This window comes from Amblyraja radiata, chromosome 10 (genome assembly GCF_010909765.2).
Source record: "Amblyraja radiata isolate CabotCenter1 chromosome 10, sAmbRad1.1.pri, whole genome shotgun sequence".
Taxonomy (NCBI): domain Eukaryota; kingdom Metazoa; phylum Chordata; class Chondrichthyes; order Rajiformes; family Rajidae; genus Amblyraja; species Amblyraja radiata.
In genome coordinates, this window is record NC_045965.1 from 62,333,300 (window position 1) to 62,355,458 (window position 22,159).

At 49.4% G+C, this 22,159-nt stretch overlaps 1 protein-coding gene across 1 annotated transcript in view; it reads left to right on the top strand.

Annotated features, from left to right (window-relative positions):
* Positions 1–3,041: 3,041 nt before the first annotated feature.
* Positions 3,042–22,159, top strand: part of ak5 (adenylate kinase 5) — a 49,296-nt gene continuing 30,178 nt past the window's right edge. Inside the window, exons 1-6 of the mRNA XM_033029033.1 lie at positions 3,042–3,167; positions 7,933–8,119; positions 9,998–10,165; positions 11,725–11,897; positions 14,724–14,837; positions 21,931–22,122. Coding sequence (XP_032884924.1) covers positions 3,108–3,167; positions 7,933–8,119; positions 9,998–10,165; positions 11,725–11,897; positions 14,724–14,837; positions 21,931–22,122 — 894 coding nt within the window. The 5' untranslated portion in view covers positions 3,042–3,107. The remainder of the gene's footprint in view (positions 3,168–7,932; positions 8,120–9,997; positions 10,166–11,724; positions 11,898–14,723; positions 14,838–21,930; positions 22,123–22,159) is intronic.

The following is a 22,159-nucleotide window of genomic DNA, read 5'->3' on the forward strand; positions in this document are numbered from 1 at the left end:
ACATTTCGAGTTGAGACCCATCTACAGAACGTCTAAGGTACGGCCTCGACCCAACCCGTCTCCAGAGATGCTGCCTGTCCTGCTGAGTTATTCCACCATAATGTGACTAATTTTTGTGTAAACCAGCATCTGCAGTTCCTTACTACACAGTAAAATCAGTAAACTTGGGCAGCTTACAAGCCAGCGGTACGAATATTGTATGCTCTAAATTCAAGTAACCCTTGCTTTCCGTCTCTCTCTTACCCTCTCCCATCCTAGTTCTCCGACTAGATTCATTGTCCCCCTGATTAATTTTACTGTTTGTATGCCTTCTTGGCACCTTCCCCTCAGCCAACAATCATCCACTCTAGAAACATAGAAACATAGAAAATAGGTGCAGGAGTAGGCCATTCGGCCCTTCGAGCCTGCACCGCTTTTCGATGTGATCATGACTGATCATCCAACTCAGTATCCTGTACCTGCCTTCTCTCCATACCCCCTGATCCCTTTAGCCACAAGGGCCACATCTAACTCCCTCTTAAATATAGCCAATGAACTGGCCTCAACTACCTACTGTGGCAGAGAGTTCCACAGATTCACCACTCTCTGTGTAAAAAATGATTTTCTCATCTCGGTCCTAAAAGACTTCCCCCTTATCCTTAAACTGTGACCCCTTGTTCTGGAATCTCTACATTTTGTTGAACATCGTCTGCTTTGATCTATCGTTCTCACACCTTACCCTTCCATCTCCAGTCTCCCTCTCCCCCGACTGACTCAGTCTGAAGAAGGGTCTTGACCCGAAACGTCACCCATTCCTTCTCTCCAGAGATGCTGCCTGCCCTGCTGAATTACTCCAGCATTTTGTGCCTCTCTTCAGTGTAAACCAGCATCTGTAGTTCCTTCCTACACATTTTACATTCCATTCATTCAATCTCCATTTAGTGATATATTATCTCCTGCAAAGTTTTTATTGCAACAGTTTGTAAAGAGTTGATTCCGTATTTTTTAGGTTTCAATCATGTGCAGTCTTTTAGCATCCAAGGTAACAGTGTCCCCAAATTTGCTACAATAATATTACGAGGATGTTGCCAGGACTAGAGGGTCTGTGCTATAGGGAGAGATTGAGTAGGCTGGGCCTCTATTCCTTGGAGCGCAGGAGGCTGAGGGGTCATCTTATAGAGGTGTAATAAATCATGAGAGGAATATGATAGGCATAAAAAAGCTGGAGTAACTCAGCGGGACAGGCAGCATCTCTGGAGAGAAGGAATGGGTGATGTTTCGGATCAAGAGGCCTGTCGCCCATTCCTTCTCTCCAGAGATGCTGCCTGTCCCACCGAGTTACTCCAGCATTTTGGGTCTATCTTTGATTTAAACCAGCATCTGCAGTTCCTTCATGCACATGAGAGGAATATTAGACAGGTACATGGATAGGACAGGTTTGGAGGGATATGGGCCCAACGCAGGCAGATGGGACTAGTGTAGCTGGGACATGTTGGCCGGTGTGGGCAAGTTGGTCCGAAGAACTATAAGAAAAAAGCCCCCACGTGGGATGAATAAAACATCAATTCTTATCCCTATCAAACAATCTGCAAGGTAGATACAAAGAACTGCAGATGCTGGTTTATACCAAGGAGAGACACAAAAGGCTGGAGAAACTCAGCGGGTCAGGCAGCATCTTTGGAGAAAAAGGAGGGAGACTTTCAAGAGAGAGCTAGACAGGGCTCTTAAAGATAACGGAGTCAGGGGATATGGGGAGAAGGCAGGAACAGGGTACTGATTGTGGATGATCAGCCATGATCACAGTGAATGGCGGTGCTGGCTCGAAGTGCCGAATGGCCTACTCTTGCACCTATTGTCTATTGAGACATTTTGGGTCGGTACAACTTCTTCAGACTGAAATGATCAACCTGCAATGTTTCATGCATTTGATTATCCATCCCCTTACTCATGTAAATGCAATAGGGATATTTTAGCAAAATGTTTACACTATTTACTATTATAGCAAAATGTTTACTATTTACTACGATTGCCTTAGTGAAGGGGATTAGATGGGAAAGAATTCAAGATATGCATTCAAGATGGTTTTCTGAAGCAGTACGTGTGGCACAATGGCACTGCGGTAGACCTGCAGCCTTACAGCGCCAGAGGCCCGGGTTCGATCCTGACTACGGGTGCTTGTCTGTGAGTCCAAGTCCGGCACAGGGGTGAGAGAGGGAGAGGGAGAGAGGGGGAGCGAGGGAGGGAGGGAGGAGGAGAGGAAGGGGTGAGGGAGGGGGAGAGAGGGAGGGGGAGAGAGGGAGGAGGGGGAGAGGGAGAGGGAGAGGGGGAGGGAGGGAGGGAGGGAGGAGAGGAAGGGGTGAGGGGAGGGGGGGAGGGGGAGAGGAAGGGGAGAGGGGGAGGGGGAGGGAGGGAGGGGCAGAGGGGGTAGAGGAGGGGCGGGAGAGAGGAAGGGAGAGGGAGAGGGAGAGAGAGGGGGAGAGGAAGAGGGGGAGATGGGAGAGGAAGATGGGAGAGGGGGAGATGGAGGGAGAGGGGGAGAGGAAGAGGGGGAGGGAGGGAGGGAGGAGGAGAGGGAGAGGAAGAGGGGGTGAGGGGCAGAGGGGGCTGGGGGGGAGGGGGAGAGGGAGGGAGATAGAGGGGGGGAGAGGGGCGGGAGAGAGTGAGGGGAAGAGAGGAGGGGAGAGGGAGAGAGGGGGGAGAGGAAGAGGGGGAGAGGAAGAGGGGGCGAGGGGAGAGGGAGAGAGAAGGGGGGAGAGGTGGGTGGATGTATGGGGGAAAGGGGATTGTGAGAGTTCACCAACAGGTGGAGGTTTTACTGCATACCGCTGTGTGCTGTGTGCGCTGTGACCTGCCACGCTGAGTTACTCCAGCACGCTGTGTCCTGACGTGTAAAGCAACATCTGCAGTGATTTATTTTCCGCTGCTCCGCATCAAAAGGTTGAACCTTGTGGCCGTCCCGCTCAGAGGGGGGTGTGTGTGTGTTGTGTATAGTGTATAAAAGGGGGCGGCACACACACATTGGGCAGAGTGTAGCAAGGCTCAGGCTGGCTAGAGATTGAGGTCGGGCAGGGCTCCGTACCGGGACCCCTGGCACAATCATCAACGGGATACAAGGAGCAACCCGAGCCATGAACAACGCCGACGCCAAAGACTACCTCTCCAGCCGGCAAATACCCCAGTTGTTCGAGGTGAGTACACAGGCGCAGGCAGAAATACCCCGTTCCCATCAGAAGTTCAAACTACATCAAGAGTCCTGGTGACTCTCGGAGAGAGATGGATTACATTGACAGATGGGATAAATAGTCTGAGGAAGGGTCTCTCGACCCCGCAAACCTCGCCCGCTGCTTCTCTCCAGAGACACTGCCTTTCCTGCAGAGTTACTCCAGCATTTTGTCTCTTTTCTTAGACAGACAGGCAGATAGTCTGAAGAAGATTTGCGAGGATGTTGCCAGGACTAGAGGGTGTGAGCTATAGGGAGAGGTTGAGTAGGCTGGGTCTCTATTCGCAGGAGGATGAGGGGAGATCTTACAGAGGTGTACAAATTCATGAGAGGAATAGATCGGGTAGATGCACGCAGTCGCTTACCCAGAGTTGGGGAATCGAGGACCAGAGGACATAGGTTCAAGGTGAAGGGGAAAAGATTTAATAGGAATCCGAGGGGTAATTTTTTCACACAGAGGGTGTTGGTGTATGGAACAAGCTGCCAGAGGAGGTAGTTGAGGCTGGGGCTATCCCATCGTTTAAGAAACAGTTGGACAGGTACATGGATAGGACAGGTTTGGAGGGTTATGGACCAAGCGCAAGCAAGTCAGACTAGGGAAGCTGGGACATTGTTGGCCGGTGTGGGCGAGTTGGGCCGAAGGGCCTGTTTCCACACTGTATCACTCTATGACTCTAAGAATCTCAACCTGAAACGTCACCCATTCCTTCTCCCCAGAGATGCTGCCAGGCCAGCTGAGTTACTCCAGCATTTTGTGTCTATCTTAGATAGATAGTTAGATGGATACTGGTTCTGCAGCATACTTTATTAACACAGATGCTGACTTATACCGAAGATGGACACAAAGTGCTGGGGTAATTCAGTGGGTCAAGCAGCGTCTCTGGAGAGAACGAGGAATGGGTGGCGTTTTGGGTCGAGACCCTTCTTCAGACTGAGAGTCAAGGGAAAGGGAAACAAGAGATATAGACGGTGATGTAGAGAGATAGGGAACAAATGAATGAAAGATATGAATAAAAGTAACGATGATGAAGGAAACGGGTCATTGTGAGCTGCTTGCTGGGTGAGAACGAGAAGCTGGTGCATTGGTTTTGTCTTTTTGCACTATTATTATTTGTTTGTTTTTATGTGTGTGTGTGTGTGTGTGTCAATGTGTGAATCATGTAAGGTCATAAGTGATAGGAGTAGAATTCGGTTATTCGGCCCATCAAGTCTCCTCCGCCATTCAATCATGGCTGATCTATCTCTCCCTCCTAACCCCATTCTCCTGCCTTCTCCCCACAACCCCTGACACCCGTACTAATCAAGAATATCCATTGAAATGACCTCCACAGCCTTCTGTGGCAATTAATTCCACAGATTCACCACTCTCTGACTATATATATGTGTGTGTGTGTGTGTGTGTGTGTGTGTGTGTGTGTGTGTGTGTGTGTGTGTGTGTGTGTGTGTGTGTGTGTGTGTGTGTGTGTGTGTGTGTGTGTGTGTGTGTGTGTGTGTGTGTGTGTGTGTGTGTGTGTGTGTGTGTGTGTGTGTGTGTGTGTGTGTGTGTCCCCGTCCGTGTCCCCGTCCGTCCTTGAGACAAACAGCCCTCTATTCGCCCACTCCGTCAGATGGACCAAACTCCCCGTGTCCAAGCCTTGAGGGAGAGGGAGAATTCCTCTCTCCAACAAGTTGCTCAAATATCACTCCCACCACCAACATCATTACTGGGCCACACTCTGTACTGCCCCTCCCCTCTTCCAGCTTTCCTTCACCCCCCACCCCCCCCCCCCCCCACCCACATACAACCAGTCTGAAGAAGGGTCCCGACCTGAAACGTCACCAGTCCATGTTCCCCAGAGATGCTGCGTGACCCCACTGAGTTACTCCAGCACTCACTGTGTGTCTATTTCCATGACCTGATTGTTTGTTGGACTTGCTGTGTGCAGATTAGCCACAATATTTCCTACATTAAAACTGTGGCTGAGTTTTTTAAAGCACAATAGTGACAGTAGCGAACTTTCAGTGCACTGCGACCTTACAAAATCCTTGTGTCAATTTATTTTCCTTTGCTAAAGAGTGAGAGATCTTTAATATTCACTGCAGGTGCCTAATTACAACAGGACAGAGTATTAAGCTGCAATATCCAGCCTGACCCTCGGTGTGTTAGCTGTGTTTCTGGATATCCTTCAAATCCTCATCATCCTTGGCACTTACTGCAAAACGCTGTCAGTTCCCAGACTGAATTATTTTATGTTCCTCAGTTTCCCCGCAGGGACTACCGCAAAGTTTAAGAAACATTTAAACACGTACATGACTGGGACAGGTTTAGAGAGATATGGGCCATAGGCAGCCAAGTGGGGCTGGTGCAGATGGGGCATGTTGGTCGGCGTGGGCAAGTTAGGCTGAAGGGCCTGTTTCCATGCTGTTTCGACTCTAAGACTCTATGGCTCGAAAGGGCCTGTCCCACTTGGCGATTTTTTCAGCGACTGCCGGCATCATTGACTGACGTATCAGGTCACCAAAAAATTCGCGGCGTGACGACGTATTGATGCGCGGTGTTTTCCTCAAGTGTCGCAACATTTTTTTTGTCGCCGCTGGATTTTGAAATGTTCAAAATCTTTCAGTGACACTGATATGACGGCAAGTGGGACAGACCCTTAAGAAGAAGGGCGATATATACAGTGGCTTGCAAAAGTATTCATACCCCTTGAACTTTTCCACATTTTGTCACGTTACAACCACCAACGTAAATGTATTTTATTGGGATTTTATGTGATAGACCAACACAAAGTGGCGCATAATTGTGAAGTGGAAGGAAAATGATTCATGGTTTTCAAATTTTTTTACAAATAAAAAACTGAAAAGTGTGGCGTGCAAAAGTATTCAGCCCCCCTGAGTCAATACTTTGTAGAACCACCTTTCGCTGCAATTACAGCTGCAAGTCTTTTGGGGTATGTCTCTACCAGCTTTGCACATCTAGAGACGGAAATTTTTGCCCATTCTTCTTTGCAAAATAGCTCATGCTCAGATTGGATGGAGAGCGTCTGTGAACAGCAATTTTCAAGTCTTGCCAGAGATTCTCAATTGGATTTAGGTCTGGACTTAAACTGACAGGCCGGGCAAGGAGACCATGGTAACTCTGGAGGAGCTGCAGAGATCCACAGCTCAGGTGGGAGAATCTGTCCACAGGACAACTATTAGTCGTGCACTCCACAAATCGGGCCTTTATGGAAGAGCGGCAAGAAGAAAGCCATTGTTGAAAAAAAGCCATAAGAAGTCCCGTTTGCAGTTTGCCACAAGCCATGTGAGGGACACAGCAAACATGTGGAGGAAGGTGCTCTGGTCAGATGAGACCAAAATTGAAGTTTTTGGCCTAAATGCAAAACGCTATGTGTGGTGGAAAACTAACACTGCACATCACCCTGAACACACCATCCCCACTGTGAAACATGGTGGTGGCAGCATCATGCTGTGGGGATGCTTTTCTTCAGCAGGGACAGGGAAGCTGGTCAGAGTTGATGGGAAGATGGATGGAGCCAAATACAGGGCAATCTTGGAAGAAAACCTGTTAGTCTGCAAAAGACTTGAGACTGGAGCAGAGGTTCACCTTCCAGCAGGACAACGACCCTAAACATACAGCCAGAGCTACAATGGAAAGCATATTCATGTGTTAGAATGGCCCAGTCAAAGTCCAGACCTAAATACAATTGAGAATCTCTAGCAAGACTTGAAAATTGCTGTTCACAGACGCTCTCCATCCAATCTGACTGAGCTTGAGCTATTTTGCAAAGAAGAATGGGCAAACATTTCAGTCTCTAGATGTGCAAAGCTGGTAGAGACATACCCCAAAAGACTTGCAGCTGTAATTGCAGCGAAAGGTGGTTCTACAAAGTATTGACTCAGGGGGGCTGAATACTTTTGCACGCCACACTTTTCAGTTTTTTTATTTGTAAAAAAATTTGAAAACCATGTATCATTTTCCTTCCACTTCACAATTATGCACCACTTTGTGTTGGTCTATCACATCAAATCCCAATAAAATACATTTACGTTTGTGGTTGTAACGTGACAAAATGTGGAAAAGTTCAAGGGGGTATGAAAACTTTTGCAAGCCACTGTATCCTGCTAGACATCCCTTTCTGAGTTCATTACACAGACCTGTGCTAAGATTGGTCCCGACATGAAATGTCATCTCTCCAGATTCTCCAGGGATGTTGCCCGGTCCCGCTGAGTTACTCTAGCGCTTTGTGTCTTTTTTCTTTCTTTCCCAGTTTCGACGAAGGGTCTGAGACCTGCGGTGTTAACTCTGTTTCCCTTTCCACAGATGCTGCCTGACCTTTGCCTCGCTTAGCTTAGAGATACAGCGCGGAAACAGGCCCTTTGGCCCACCGAGTCCGCACCGACCAGCAATCCCCACACACTAACGCTCTCCTCCACACACCAGGGACAATTTACATTTATAGCAAGCCAATTAACCTACAAACCTGCACGTCTTTGGGATGTAGGAGGAAACCGGAGCACCCGGAGAAAACCCACGCAGGTCACAGTAATGAACATGGAACACTCTGTGCAGACAGCACTGGTAGTCAGGATCGAATCCGGGTCTCTGGCGCTGTAAAGCAGCAACTCTACCGCTGCGCCACCGTGCCACCCCAACCATTTCTCTTTTAATTTTACACCGAGGTCGTTTTCTCAGGCAGAAGCCGCCAATACCTGTGCTTAATTCTGGAGTGTCTTCTGATTGTTTTCAACAGAGTCTACTCACGGGGCTGATGTACCACAGGCCCGATGACCTCGTTGACTACTTGGAAGGTTGCTTGAAGAAGGTGAGGGAGCTTGGAGGTCCGGAGTGGGTGCGATGGGACACCTTCGTTACCCAGGAGAAGAGGGCCTTGCCCCCTCTCAACGTTTGCCAGGCTAGGAGAGCGGTCTTCAGAAATGGTAAATTCATCGGTGACCCTCGGACTATCCTTGATCGCACCTTGATGGCTTTACCTTGCACTAAACAATTATTCCCTTATCATGCATCTGTATACTATAAACGGCTCGGTCAATGTAATCATGTACTGTCTTTCCGCTGACTGGATAGCACCCAACAAAAGCTTTTCACTGTACCTCTGCACACGTGACGATGAACCATCTGGTTTCAAACTCACTCTCGGTGCGCAAAACAGTCCAAACTTCACAAAGAGCGGTGCTTTCAGGAGCAGATCATTGTCTGTGTTCAGAAATACAAATCAATCAATCAATTTTATTTTATTTTATTTTACACTTAAAGTGCAAGTGAAATTAATTTACCAGCGGCGGTACAATGAAAAAGAACCACACAAAAACACAATAAGAATTTAACATAAACATCCACCACAGCATTCGTCACTGTGGTGGAAGGCACAAAATTTGGCCGGTCCTCCTCCATTTTCCCCCGTGGTCGGGACCTCAACCCTCCTCAGTCGCCGCTGCGGGCGTCCAGATGAGTAGACAGGTAAAAGTCGAGGTAAGTCCTGAATCGGTGCCTCCCCACCGGAGACCGCGGCTTCAGGCTGGTGTAGGCCGCAGGCTGGTGTAGGCCGCAGGCTGGTGTAGGCCGCAGGTTGGTGTAGGCCGCACTAAATATCTGCAAATGGAATCTTGTTTATTTATTTTAGTTTTTTTTATTATTTCTCAGCATGTCTCCAGCATTTTGCTTTGATGTTGCAGATAGTTCTTTTAGTTTAGAGATACAGAGCGGAAACAGGCCCTTCGGCCCACCAGGTCCGTGCCGACCGCACTAGCCTACACACACACACACACACACACGCACACTGGGGACAATTTAACATTCATACCAAGCCAATTAACCTAAAATCCTGCACGTCTTTGGAGTGCGGGAGGAAGCCAAGGATCTCGAGGAAAACCCAGGCAGGTCAGGGGGAGAACGTGCAAACTCCGTACTGACAAGCACCAGTAGTCGGGATCGAACCCGGGACTCTGGAGCTGTGAGGCAGCGACTGTACCACTGCGCCACCGTGTTCCCCACTGTGTAACGGAGTCACACAGTGGTATTTCACTGCACGTGTGCAAGCATACAATGTTCAGCATACAATGATAGACTCTACTCATCCTGACTTCATTATTTCTGGGAGCAGAGTTAGGCCATTCGGCCCATCAAGTCTACTCCACCATTCAATCATGGCTGATCTATCTTTCCCATTCTCCTGCCTGCGCCCCATAACCCCTGACTTAGAAAGATAGAACAATAGGTGCAGGAGTTGGCCATTCGGCCCTTCGAGCCAGCACCGCCATCCAATATGATCATGGCTGATCATCCACAATCAGTATCCCGTTCCTGCTTTCTCTCTATCCCCTGATTCCTTTAGCCCTAAGAGCTAAATCTAACTATCTCTTAAACATCCAGTGAATTGGCCTCCACTGCCTTCTGTGCCAGAGGCAGAGACTTGAAAGAGTTCAGTTTGGAGATACAACATGGAAATATGTCCTCAGGCTCATCGATTCGGCGCTCACTAACACTACCCTACACACTAGGGACACAGTTTTACAATTTTACCAAAGCCAATTAACCTACAATCTTGCATGTCTTTGGAATGTGGGAGGAAACCGGAGCGCCCGGAGAGAACCCACGCAGGTCACGGGGAGAAGCGCCCGTAGTTGGGATGGAACCCGGGTCTCGGGCGCTGCGATGCAGCGACGCTACCGCTGCGCCACCGTGCCGCCCTTATTGTTGGCGAACAACGGCGAGCAGTTTACGCAAAGCCTTTGACCCATCGCCGATGCACAAGAGAGTTCTCGCTCACACCTCCCTCTCTCCCGCTCTGCCCTAAGCTCTGCCCGACAGCCCCGCTTTTGCCCTGCGTCGCTACGACCGCCTGCCGCCCATCCACCAGTTCTCCATCGAGAGCGACACAGGCCTGACCGAGACGGCAGAGCTGATCGAGGAATACACAGTGTTCGACCCGACGAAACCTCGGCCCTGGATCATTCTGCTCATAGGTAAGAATGGGGACAGTCTGTGGTCCTTCTGCTGCTAGACATTATTTATTTGTTTGTCTGTCTATTTATTTGGCTATTTATGTATTTATTTGTGTGTCTGTTTTTTTCAATTTTTAAACTGTATTTATTTATTTTAATTTAGTTTAGTGATACAGCGCGGAAACAGGCCCTTCGGCCCACCGGGTCCGCGCCGACCAGCGATCCTCGCACACTAACGCTATCCTACACACACTAGGGACAATTTACAATCTCACCAAGTCAATCAGCCTACAAACCTGTGATTGTTTGGGAGTGTGGGAAGAAACCGGAGCTCCCAGAGAAAGCCCACGCAGGTCACAGCTAGGAATGATCCCAGCCAGGAATGAGTAGGTTAACCTATGATGAGCGTTTGAGGGCACTGGGCCTGTGCTCGCTGCAGTTTAGAGGAATGAGGGGGGGGGGGGCCTCATTGAAACATGCAGAATAGTGAAAGGCTTGGATAGAGTGGATGTGGGAGAGTCTAGGATTAGAGATCATAGCTTCAGAATTAAAGGACGTTCTTTTAGGAAGATGAGGAGAAATGTATTTAGTCAGAGGGTGGTGAATCTTAGAAGACTGAGGGGGATCTTATAGAAACTTACAAAATTCTTAAGGGGTTGGACAGGCTAGATGCAGGAAGATTGTTCCCGATGTTGGAGAATTCCAGAACAAGGGGTCACAGTTTAAGGATAAGGGGGAAGTCTTTTAGGACCGAGATGAGAAAAACATTTTTCACACAGAGAGTGGTGAATCTTTGGAATCCTCTGCCACAGAAGGTAGTTGAGGCCAGTTCATTGGCTATATTTAAGAGGGAGTTAGATGTGACCCTTGTGGCTAAAGGGATCAGGGGTTATGGAGAGAAGGCAGGTACAGGATACTGAGTTGGATGATCAGCCATGATCATATTGAATGGCGGTGCAGGCTCGAAGGGCCAAATGGCCTACTCCTGCACCTATTTTCTATGTTTCTATGTTTCTATGAATCTGTAGAATTATTTGCCATAGAAGGCTGTGGAGGCCATGTCAGTGAATATTTTCAAGGGATAGATAGATAGATAGATAGATAGATAGATAGATAGATAGATAGATAGATAGATAGATAGATAGATAGATAGATAGATAGATAGATAGATAGATAGATAGATAGATAGATAGATAGATAGATAGATAGATAGATAGATAGATAGATAGATAGATAGATAGATAGATAGATTGATTCCTGATTAGTACATGCGTCAGGGGTTATGGGGAGAAGGCAGGAGAATGGGGTTAGGAGGGAGAGATAGATCAGCCATGCTTGAATGGCGGAGTAGACTTGACGGACCGGATGACCTAATTCTGCTCCTATCACATGACCTCTACCTTGCACTAAAGGTTATTCCCTTATCATGTATCTGTCCACTGTGGACGGCTCGATAGTAACCATGTCTTGTCTTTCCGCTGGCTGGTTAGCACGCAGCAGAAGCTTTCCACTGTACCTCGGTACATATGACAATAAACTGAGCGGAACTGAACTAACGCCCCCTCACCTTGTGCACGCAGGTGGTCCAGGCAGTGGGAAGGGGACTCAGAGCCTGAAGATCGCCCGGCGATACGGCTTTGAGTACATCTCAGTGGGAGAGCTGCTGCGAAAGAAAATGATCCAGAACACCACCTGCAACCGGAAGTGGAGACTGATCGCGAAAATTATCACCCACGGGGAGATGGCGCCCCAGGTGCGAGCCTAGATTGGAACCGCATTTTATAATTGGGTCCCAGCTTCTGTGTCAATTATACTGCAGAGCAGCGGTTGTTATAAATAGAAGCATCGTCTTTCCTGCAAACTGTTTCACAAACTGCTCAGGAGACCCACAAGGCTGGCATTTACTGTCCATCGCTAATTGCGTCCCTTCTGGCAAATGTCCGGATAAGACATTTCTAAAGGCCAGTTGAGTCAGTCCCATTGTCAGTCTGAGTCACATTGAAGAGTTTTCGCAGCATTGCCTTCAGTTTAGTTTAGTTTAGGGAAACAGTACGGAAACAGGGCCCACCGCGCCGACCAGCGACCCCCGCACATTAACACTATCCTGCGCCCTCTAAGGACAATTTAACGTGTACCAAGCCAATTAACCTTTGGAGTGCGGGAGGAAACCGGAGATCTCGGAGAAAACCCACGCAGGTCACGTGCAAACTCCGCACAGACAGCACCTCTAGTCAGGATCGAACCCGGGTCTCCGGCGCTGCATTCGCTGTAAGGCAGCAACTCTACCGCTGCGCCACCGTGACCGCCCAGTTTCGGTCACCCCCTGCTGCAGGAAAGATGTTGTCAAGCTGGCAAGAGCCCAGGGAACGGGCACACAACGCCGGAGTAACTCGACGGGTCAGGCTGCGTCTCTGGAGTAAAGGAATAGGCAGTGTTTCGGATTCCCGGTTGTGCCCTAGAACGCCATCTATTCCTTTTTCTAAAGAGACGCTGCCTGACCCGCTGAGTTACTCCAGCATTTTGTGCTTGGTGGCGCAGCGGTGGAGTTGCTGCCTTACAGCGCCAGAGAACCGGGTTCGATCCCAACCACGGGTGCTGTCTGTAAGGAGTTTGTACCATCTCCCGTGACCTGCGCGGGTGCTCCGGTTTCCTCCCACACTCCAAAGACGTACAGGATTGTAGGTTTAAGAAGGAACTGCAGATGCTGGAAAATCGAAGGTAGACAAAAGTGCTGGAGAAACTCAGCGGGTGCAGCAGCATCTATGGAGCGCAGGAAATATTTCCTTCACTCCAAAGATGCTGCTGCACCCGCTGAGTTTCTCCAGCACTTTTGTCTAACCTCAGGTTTGTAGGTTAATTGGCTTCGGCAAAAGTGTAAATTATCCCTAGTGGGTGTAGGATAGTGTAGGTGTGCGGAGATCGCTGGTCGGCACGGACTCGATGGGCCGAAAGGCCCGCTTCCGCACTGAATCTCTCTAAACTTGTAGGGACGACAGATGGCACAATGGGCTAAGTGTTCGGCTGGCAACCGGAAGGTAGCCGGTTCGAATCCCGCTTGGAGTGCATACTGTCGTTGTGTCCTTGGGCAAGACACTTCACCCACCTTTGCCTGTGTGTGAATGTGTGTGAGTGATTGGTGGTGGTCGGGGGGGCCAAAGGCGCAGAATGGCAGCCACGCTTCCGTCAGTCTGCCCCAGGGCAGCTGTGGCTACAGAAGTAGCTTACCACCACCGAGTGTGACTGAGGAGTGAATGAATAATGCAATGTAAAGCGCCTTGAGTATTAGAAAGGCGCTATATAAATCCCATCCATTATTATTATTATTATTAAACTAAACTAAACTAAACCAAATGAAAGCTGCTGGCTGACCTGCTATGTTACACCATGTGTCTACCCTCCACAGATGCTGCCTGACCCACTGAGTTTACCAGGGCCCTGTGACTATTAGTTTAGTTTAGCAATACAGCGCGGAAACAGGCCCTTCGGCCCACCTAGTCCGTGCCGATCCGACCAGCGATCCCTGAACACTATCCTACACACACACACACAGACAATTTGCATTTATACCAAGCCAATCGGCCCTGAAACCTGTACGTCTTTGGAGGGTGGGAGGAAACCGAAGTTCTTGGAGTAAACCCACGCGGGTCACGGGGAAAACGGACAAACTCCGTACAGACAGCACCCATAGTCAGGATCGAAGCCGGAGCCCTGGCGCTGTAAGGCAGCAACTCTACCGCTGCGCCACCGATTGTGTTGCTGTTGAACATTTTATTATCCTTCAGTCCATCCAGAGGACATGGGTTTCAAGGGAAGGGGAAAAAGATTGAATCGGAATCTGAGGGGTAACTTTTTCCACACAAAGGGCGGTGGGTGTATGGAACGGGCTGCCAGAGGAGGTAGTCAAAAGTGCTGGAGCGACTCAGCGGGTGCAGCAGCATCTATGGAGCGAAGGAAATAGGCAACGTTTCGAGCCAAAATCCTTCTTCAGATGTAGGGTGGGGGGGATGGGGAGAAGAAAGGAGAAAGGAAGAGGAGGAGCCCGAGGGTTGAGGGAGAGCTGAGAAGGAGAGAAGACAGCAAGGGCTACCGGAAATTGGAGAATTCAATGTTTATGCCGCTAGGGTGCAGACTGCCCAAGCGGAATATGAGGTGATGCTCCTCCAATTTCCAGCGGTGCTCACTCTGTCCATGGAGGAGGCTCAGGACAGAGAGGTCAGATATGGAATGGGAGGGGGAGTTGAAGTGCTGAGTCACCGGGACATCAGGTTGGTGTTCGGGGAAACGATCGCCAAGCCTACGCTTGGTCTCACCGATGTAGATCAGCTGACATCTAGAGCAGCGGATGCAATATGCCAGAGGAGGTAGTTGAGGCTGGGACTATCCCGTCGTTTAAGAAACAGTTAGACAAGGACATGGACAGAACAGGTTTGGAGAGATATGGACCAAACGCAGGCAGGTGGGACTAGTGTAGCTGGGTCATGTTGGTCGGTGTGGGCAAGTTGGGCCGGCGTGTTCCCGCACTGTATCACTCTGTGACTCGGGTGGGTCGTTCTCTAACATGTACATCTCTTTATTGCAGGAAACCACCATCACTGAGATCAAGCAGCGTTTAATGCAGCTGCCGGACGCTCGGGGGATTGTCATTGACGGATTCCCCAGGGACGTGGCCCAGGTCCTGTCCTTCGAGGACCAGGTACGTAGCGGAAACCATCTCCTTCCTGCGCTGACTGTCGGTACCTTGGGATCGTTCACGGTGGCGCAGCGGTACGGTTGCTGCTTTACAGCGCTTACTCGCGCCAGAGACCCGGGTTCGATCCTGACTACGGGTGCTGTCTGTAGGGAGTTTGTACGTGTTCCCCGTGACCTGCGTGGGTTTCTCCAGGATCTTCGGTTTCCTCCCACATTCCAAAAGACGTGCAGGTTTGTAGGTTAATGATAAAGGAAACAGGTCATTGTGAGCTGCTTGCTGGGTGAGAACGAGAAACTTGGAGTATTGGTTTTGTCTTTTTGCACTATTATTATTTGTGTTTTTTATGTGTGTGTGTGTGTGTGTGTATATATAAGGTCATAAGGGATAGGAGTAGAATTAGGCCACTTGGCCCATCGTCTACTCCGCCATTCAATTATGGCTGATCTATCTCTCCCTCCTAACCCCATTCTCCTGCCTTCTCCCCATAACCCCTGACACCCGCACTAATTAAGAATATCCATTGAAATGGCCTCCACAGCCTTCTGTGGCAATTTATTCTACAGTGTGTGTGTGTGTGTGTGTGTGTGTGTGTGTGTGTGTGTGTGTGTGTGTGTGTGTGTGTGTGTGTGTGTGTGTGTGTGTGTGTGTCTGTGTGTGTCTGTGTGTGTCTGTGTGTGTCTGTGTGTCTGTGTGTCTGTGTGTCTGTGTGTCTGTGTGTCTGTGTGTCTGTGTGTCTGTGTGTCTGTGTATGTATCGCTGGCCGGTGTGGGCTGTAGGGCCTGTTTCCGCGCTGTATCTCTAAACTAAGCTAAACCTGTGAACATACTGAGCACCTGCATGTACTTGAATGAAACATTTAACACTTATTTGAACTCTTGTACCTCGTTTACCTCTTCCCCCAAATCCGACTCAAATCCCAAGCCATATCTGGTACCTGGCCGCTTTTAGTTTAGAGATACAACATGGAACCAGGTCCCTCGGCCCACCGAGTCCACAACGACCAGCGATCACCTGGGTGTTCACTGGTTCTATATTATCCCACTTTCTCATCCACTCCCTACACAATAGGGGGGGGGGTTTTAGAGGGCCAATTAACCTGCAAACTGTGTGTCTTTTGGGCGTGGGAGGAAACCCACGCGGTCACAGGGAGAACGTGCAAACTCCACACAGACAGCACCCGAGGTCAGGATGGAACCCCGGTCGCTGCCTGCTGCGCCATCTTTTATGCAGATCTTCCATTATCTCCTCCTTATCCATGATGTATCTAAGTGCTTCTGTGGAGTGTTACTTGTCCTGAACTGCATACAAAAATGGTGTTCACTGTACCTCGTTACACATGACAAATAAAGGACCTTGTGTGGAAAGGAACTGCCAATGCTGGTTTAAACCGAAGATGGACACAAAATGCTGGAGTAACTCAGCGGGACAGGCAGCATCTCTGGAGAGAAGGAATGGGTGATGTTTCGGGCTCGAGACCCATCTTCAGACTGGTTAGGGATAAGGGAAACGAGGGATATAGGCGGTGATGTGGACTGAAATGAAAGAATGAAAGATATGCCAAAAAGTAACGATGATAAGGAAACAGGCCATTGTTGGCTGTTTGTTGGGTGAAAACGAGAAGCTGTTGTGATGTGCTTGGGGGAGGGGGTGGAGAGAGAGAAAGGGAATGCCAGGGTTACTTGAAGTTAGAGACATCAATATTCAATTTGTGTACCTTCGATATTCCAACATCTGCAGTTCCCTTTTGAACTCAATATTCATACCACTGGGCTGTAAGCTGCCCAAGTGAAATATGAGATGCTGTTCCTCCAATATGTGTTGGTCCTCACACTGTCAATGGAGGAGACCCAGGACAGAAAGGTCTGTGTGGGAATGGGAAGGAGAATGAAAGTGTTTGGCAACCGGGAGATCAGGTAGGTTCAGGTGGACTGAGTGAAGGTGGCCAGCTAAACGATCAATGAAGTACCATAACATACCATTTGGAACTATTAAGTTCTTTACCACAAAATAAAAACAGGAAAATGTTTGAACTGCCGCTTGCCATTGTACTGTGTGGGAAAGAACTGCAGAAGCTGGTTTAAATCGAAGGTAGGCTGTACATCGGCGAGGCCAAGCGCAGGCTGGGCGATCGTTTCGCTGAACACCTCCGCTCAGTCCGCCTTAACCTACCTGATCTCCCGGTTGCTCAACACTTTAACTCCCCCTCCCATTCCCACACTGACCTTTCTGTCCTGGGCCTCCTCCATTGTCGGAGTGAGGCCCAGCGCAAATTGGAGGAACAGCACCTCATATTTCGCTTGGACAGCTTACACCCCAGCGGTATGAACTTCTCTAACTTTAAGTAACCCTTGCATTCCCTCTCTCTCCATCCCCTCCCCTTTCCCAGGAAATACATTATTGCCGTAGAGGGAGTACAGAGAAGGTTCGCCAGACTGATTCCTGGGATGTCAGGACTTTCATATGAAGAAAGACTGGATAGACTCAGCTTGTACTCGCTAGAATTTAGAAGATTGAGGGGGGATCTTATAGAAACTTACAAAATACTTAAGGGGTTGGACAGGCTAGATGCAGGAAGATTGTTGGGGAAGTCCAGAACAAGGGGTCACAGTTTAAGGATAAGGGGGAAGTCTTTTAGTACCGAGATGAGAAAAACATTTTTCACACAGAGAGTGGTGAATCTGTGGAACTCTCTGTCACAGAAGGTAGTTGAGGCTAGTTCATTGGCTATATTTAAGAGGGAGTTAGATGTGGCCCTTGTGGCTAAAGGGATCAGGGGGTATGGAGAGAAGGCAGGTACAGGATACTGAGTTGGATGATCAGCCATGATCATATTGAATGGCGGTGCAGGCTCGAAGTGAGGACAGCACAGAGCTGGTCGTGGGGGTGCAGAAGAACAACTCCAGGACTGTTTGGAGTCTGTAGACTGGGCAATGTTCAAGGACTCGGCAACGGACTTGAACGAATATGCCACAGTCGTTACAGACTTCATAAAGAAATGTGTGGAGGACTGCATCCCTACAAAAACCTTCCGAGTGTTTCCCAATCAGAAACCTTGGATGAACTTTGAGATCCGCACTCTCCTGATCTCGCTGGCCCTCCACTCCGCACTGGACCACTCGGACAACAAAAACTCATATGTCAGGCTGTTATTCATTGATTACAGCTCGGCATTTAACACAATCATCCCCTCCAAACTGGTTACCAAACTCGCAGAACTGGGTCTCTGCGCATCCCTCTGCAACTGGATCCTCGACTTCCTCGTCGATAGACCACAGTCTGTTCGTATTGGTGGAAATGTGTCAGCCTCAATAACAATCAGCACGGGAGCACCTCAAGGCTGCGTGCTCAGCCCCCTGCTGTACTCACTCTATACCCATGACTGCGTAGCGAACCACAGTGCGAACTCCATCATCAAGTTCGCTGACGACACCACTATTGTGGGGCGTATCACTGATGGGGATGAGTCAGAGTACAGAAGAGAGATCGAGCAACTGTCCATATGGTGCCAGCGCAATAACCTGGCCCTGAACACCAGCAAAACCAAGGAACTGATTGTGGACTTTGGAAGGAGTAGGAGGGGGACCCACAGCCCCATTTATATCAACGGGTCGATGGTTGAAAGGGTCAAGAACTTCAAATTCCTGGGGGTGCACATCTCTGAAGATCTTTCCTGGTCCGAGAACACGAACGAACTCTCTCTCTCAGCACGTCACCTTTCCCACCCATGACAAAGGTCACATCCTTGATCTGGTCTGCTCCATAAATCAACCGGTACTCGACCTCCATCCTTGCCTCTTCCCCCTCTCTGATCATAAGCTTATACGGTTCACCATCCCTTCTCCGACACCTCGCCCCCGCTTCCTCCGAGAAATCACCTTCCGGAATCTAAAATCCATTGATCCCCTCCATCTCTCTGACCTGCTCTCCACCACTCTCCCACTGGACTCAGCCCCCATCTCACCTGATGATCTCACAAACCATCTCAACTCCACCTTGTCTACCTCCCTCAACACTCTGGCCCCCCTCAAAACAAGAACCGTAACTTTCAACACATCCTCACCCTGGTACACACCTGCACTTCGTAAACTGAAACAGACTGGTCGCCAACTCGAACGACTAATAAAGAAATCATCTCTCACAGTGCACCTTGAAGCTTACAAACTCCACCTCACTGATTACAAAGATGCCCTCATTGCTGCAAAATCTGCCTACCTCTCCTCCATATTCACCGATCCCTGCCTAAACCACAGAACCCTCTTCTCCACAGTGGGCAACCTCCTCAAGCCTCGAGCCAACACTCTCCCTACCTCTACTCCGGATCTCTGCAACTCATTCCTCCACTTTTTCGCTGATAAAATCAGCACCATCTATCAATCTTTATCCCCTGTACCCGACTCCCCAGCATCTACTCCACCACCTACCACGGCCCCTCCTTTCAACATCTCCACTGACCTCCTTACCCCTCCTCCACACTGCTTCCTCTCCCAGTTTGACCTGGTCACCCCTATTGAAATCTCCAAACTCATCAGCTCTTCCAAACCCACCACCTGCTCCCTCGACCCTCTCCCCACTCCCCTGCTGAAGTCCTGCCTCCCCGTTCTCTGCCCCTACCTCACTAATCTCTTCAACTCCTCATTGTCCCAAGGAATTGTCCCCTCCGCTTTCAAAACTGCTGCCGTTACACCAATCCTAAAGAAACCTGGTCTTGATCCCTCCTCTCTCATTAACTACCGCCCAATCTCAAACCTCCCCTTCCTTTCAAAAACCCTGGAGCGTATCGTTGCGTCGCAACTTCATTCCCACCTCCTTGCGTATAACCTACTTGAACCCCTCCAATCTGGCTTTCGCCCCCTCCATAGCACAGAAACTGCTCTCCTCAAAGTCCTCAACGACCTCCTCACCTCTGCTGACACTGGTTCCCTCAACATCCTCATCCTCCTCGACCTGAGCGCAGCCTTCGATACAGTGAACCATAACATCCTGCTCACCAGACTCAAGGACCTCGGCATTGAAGGCTCTGCACTCAGCTGGCTCCGTTCCTACCTTTCCAACAGATCCCACTTCATCTCTCTCCACAACCACACCTCTGCTACAGCCGCAGTCACTCAAGGCGTTCCCCAAGGCTCCGTACTCGGCCCCCTCCGCTTCATCATCTACATCCTCCCCCTTGGTCAGATACTCCGCCACTTCAATCTGGACTTCCACTGTTACGCTGATGACACCCAGATTTACCTTGGCACCAAATCCCCCCACAACCCCCCCCTCTCCCATATCAACTCCTGTTTGTCAGCTATAAAAACCTGGATGCAACATAATTTCCTCAAACTCAACAGCGATAAGACAGAATTCCTCCTCATAGGCTCCAAAGCCACACTCAGCAAAATCAATAACCCCACTCTCACCATCGACGGCACCACTGTCTCCCCATCTCCCCAAGCCCGCAACCTTGGCGTGATCTTTGATTCCACCCTCTCCCTTGAGCCTCACATCCGCCATGTCATTAAAACCTCCTTCTTTCATCTCCGCAACATCGCCAAACTCAGACCCTCTCTCACTCCGCCTGCTGCTGAAAGACTCATCCATGCCTTCATCTCCTCCCGACTGGACTATTGCAACTCACTTCTCCCTGGCATCAGCTCCACCTACATCAACCGACTCCAACTGGTCCAGAACGCAGCCGCCCGACTCATCACCCACACCAAATCCTGGCATCACATCACTCCAGTCCTCAAAAAACTTCACTGGCTTCCCATCTCCCACCGGATCACCTACAAAATCCTGGTCCTCACCTACAAAGCCCTCCACCATCTGGCCCCCACATATCTCATTGACCTCCTCTCCCCCTACCAACCCTCACGGTCCCTCAGATCCACATCAGCCGGTCTCCTCTCCATCCACAAGTCCAACCTCCGCAGTTTTGGGGACAGAGCCTTCTCCAGGGCAGCTCCCAGGCTCTGGAACTCCCTCCCCCAACTGATCCGCAATTCCGTGTCCCTCCCATCTTCCAGTCCCGCCTCAAGACCCATCTCTTCACCTCTGCCTATCCTTAGCCCCACGTCCCCGTCCCTTTTCATCTGTGCATTAATTGCCTCATGCTGTGTTTTGTATTGAATTCTGTCTTTACTTTGTGTACTAGTCATGTCTCTACTATTTATTTCATTCCCCTTACATGTTTTTCCTATACATGCTCAATTTTTGTAAGGTGTCCTTGAGACTCTTGAAAGGCGCCCATAAATAAAATGTATTATTATTATTATTAATTATCAAAAAAGCTCATCAGCGCCTCTACTTCCTGAGAAGATTACGGAGAGTCGGATTGTCAAGGAAGACTCTCTCTAACTTCTACAGGTGCACAGTCGAGAGCATGCTGACCGGTTGCATCGTGGCTTGGTTCGGAAATTTGAGCGCCCTGGAGAGGAAAAGATTACAAAAAGTAGTAAACACTGCCCAGTCCATCATCGGCTCTGACCTTCCTTCCATCGAGGGGATTTATCGCAGTCGCTGCCTCAAAAAGGCTGGCAGTATCATCAAAGACCCACACCATCCTAGCCACACACTGATCTCCCTGCTACCTTCAGGTAGAAGGTACAGGAGCCTGAAGACTGCAACAACCAGGTTCAGGAATAGCTACTTCCCCTCAGCCATCAGGTTATTAAACCTGGCTCGGACAAAACTCTGATTATTAGCAACCACTTTCTGTTATTTGCACTACCAGTTTATTTATTCATGTGTGTATATATTTATATCATGGTATATGGACACATTTATCTGTTTTGTAGTAAATGCCTACTATTTTCTGTGTGCTTAAGCAAAGCAAGAATTTCATTGTCCTATACAGGGACACATGACAATAAACTCACTTGAACTTGAACTTGAATGGCCGACTCATGCACCTAATTTCTATGTTTCTCCCACCAGTCTTACTGTCTCCGACTACATTCTATCTCTGTACCGCCCCGCTTCCCTGACATCAGTCTGAAGAAGGGTCTCGACCGGAAACATCACCCATTCCTTCTCTCCAGAGATGTTGCCTGTCCCGCTGAGTTACTCCAGCGTTTTGTGTCTACCTTGCCTTGATATTGTTTTGTGTCGCCAGATCTGCAGCCCGGATTTAGTGGTGTTCCTCGCTTGCCCCAACCACCAGCTGAAGAAGAGGTTGGAAACGCGGGCGGAACTCCAGGGTCGCCCTGACGACAACCCAAAGGCCATTCAGCGCCGACTGGTCACCTTCAAACAAAACACCATCCCATTGGTGAAGTATTTCCAGGAAAGGGGTCTGATCGTCACGGTAAGTGTCCATGGCAACGCCACCTCCAACGGGATCC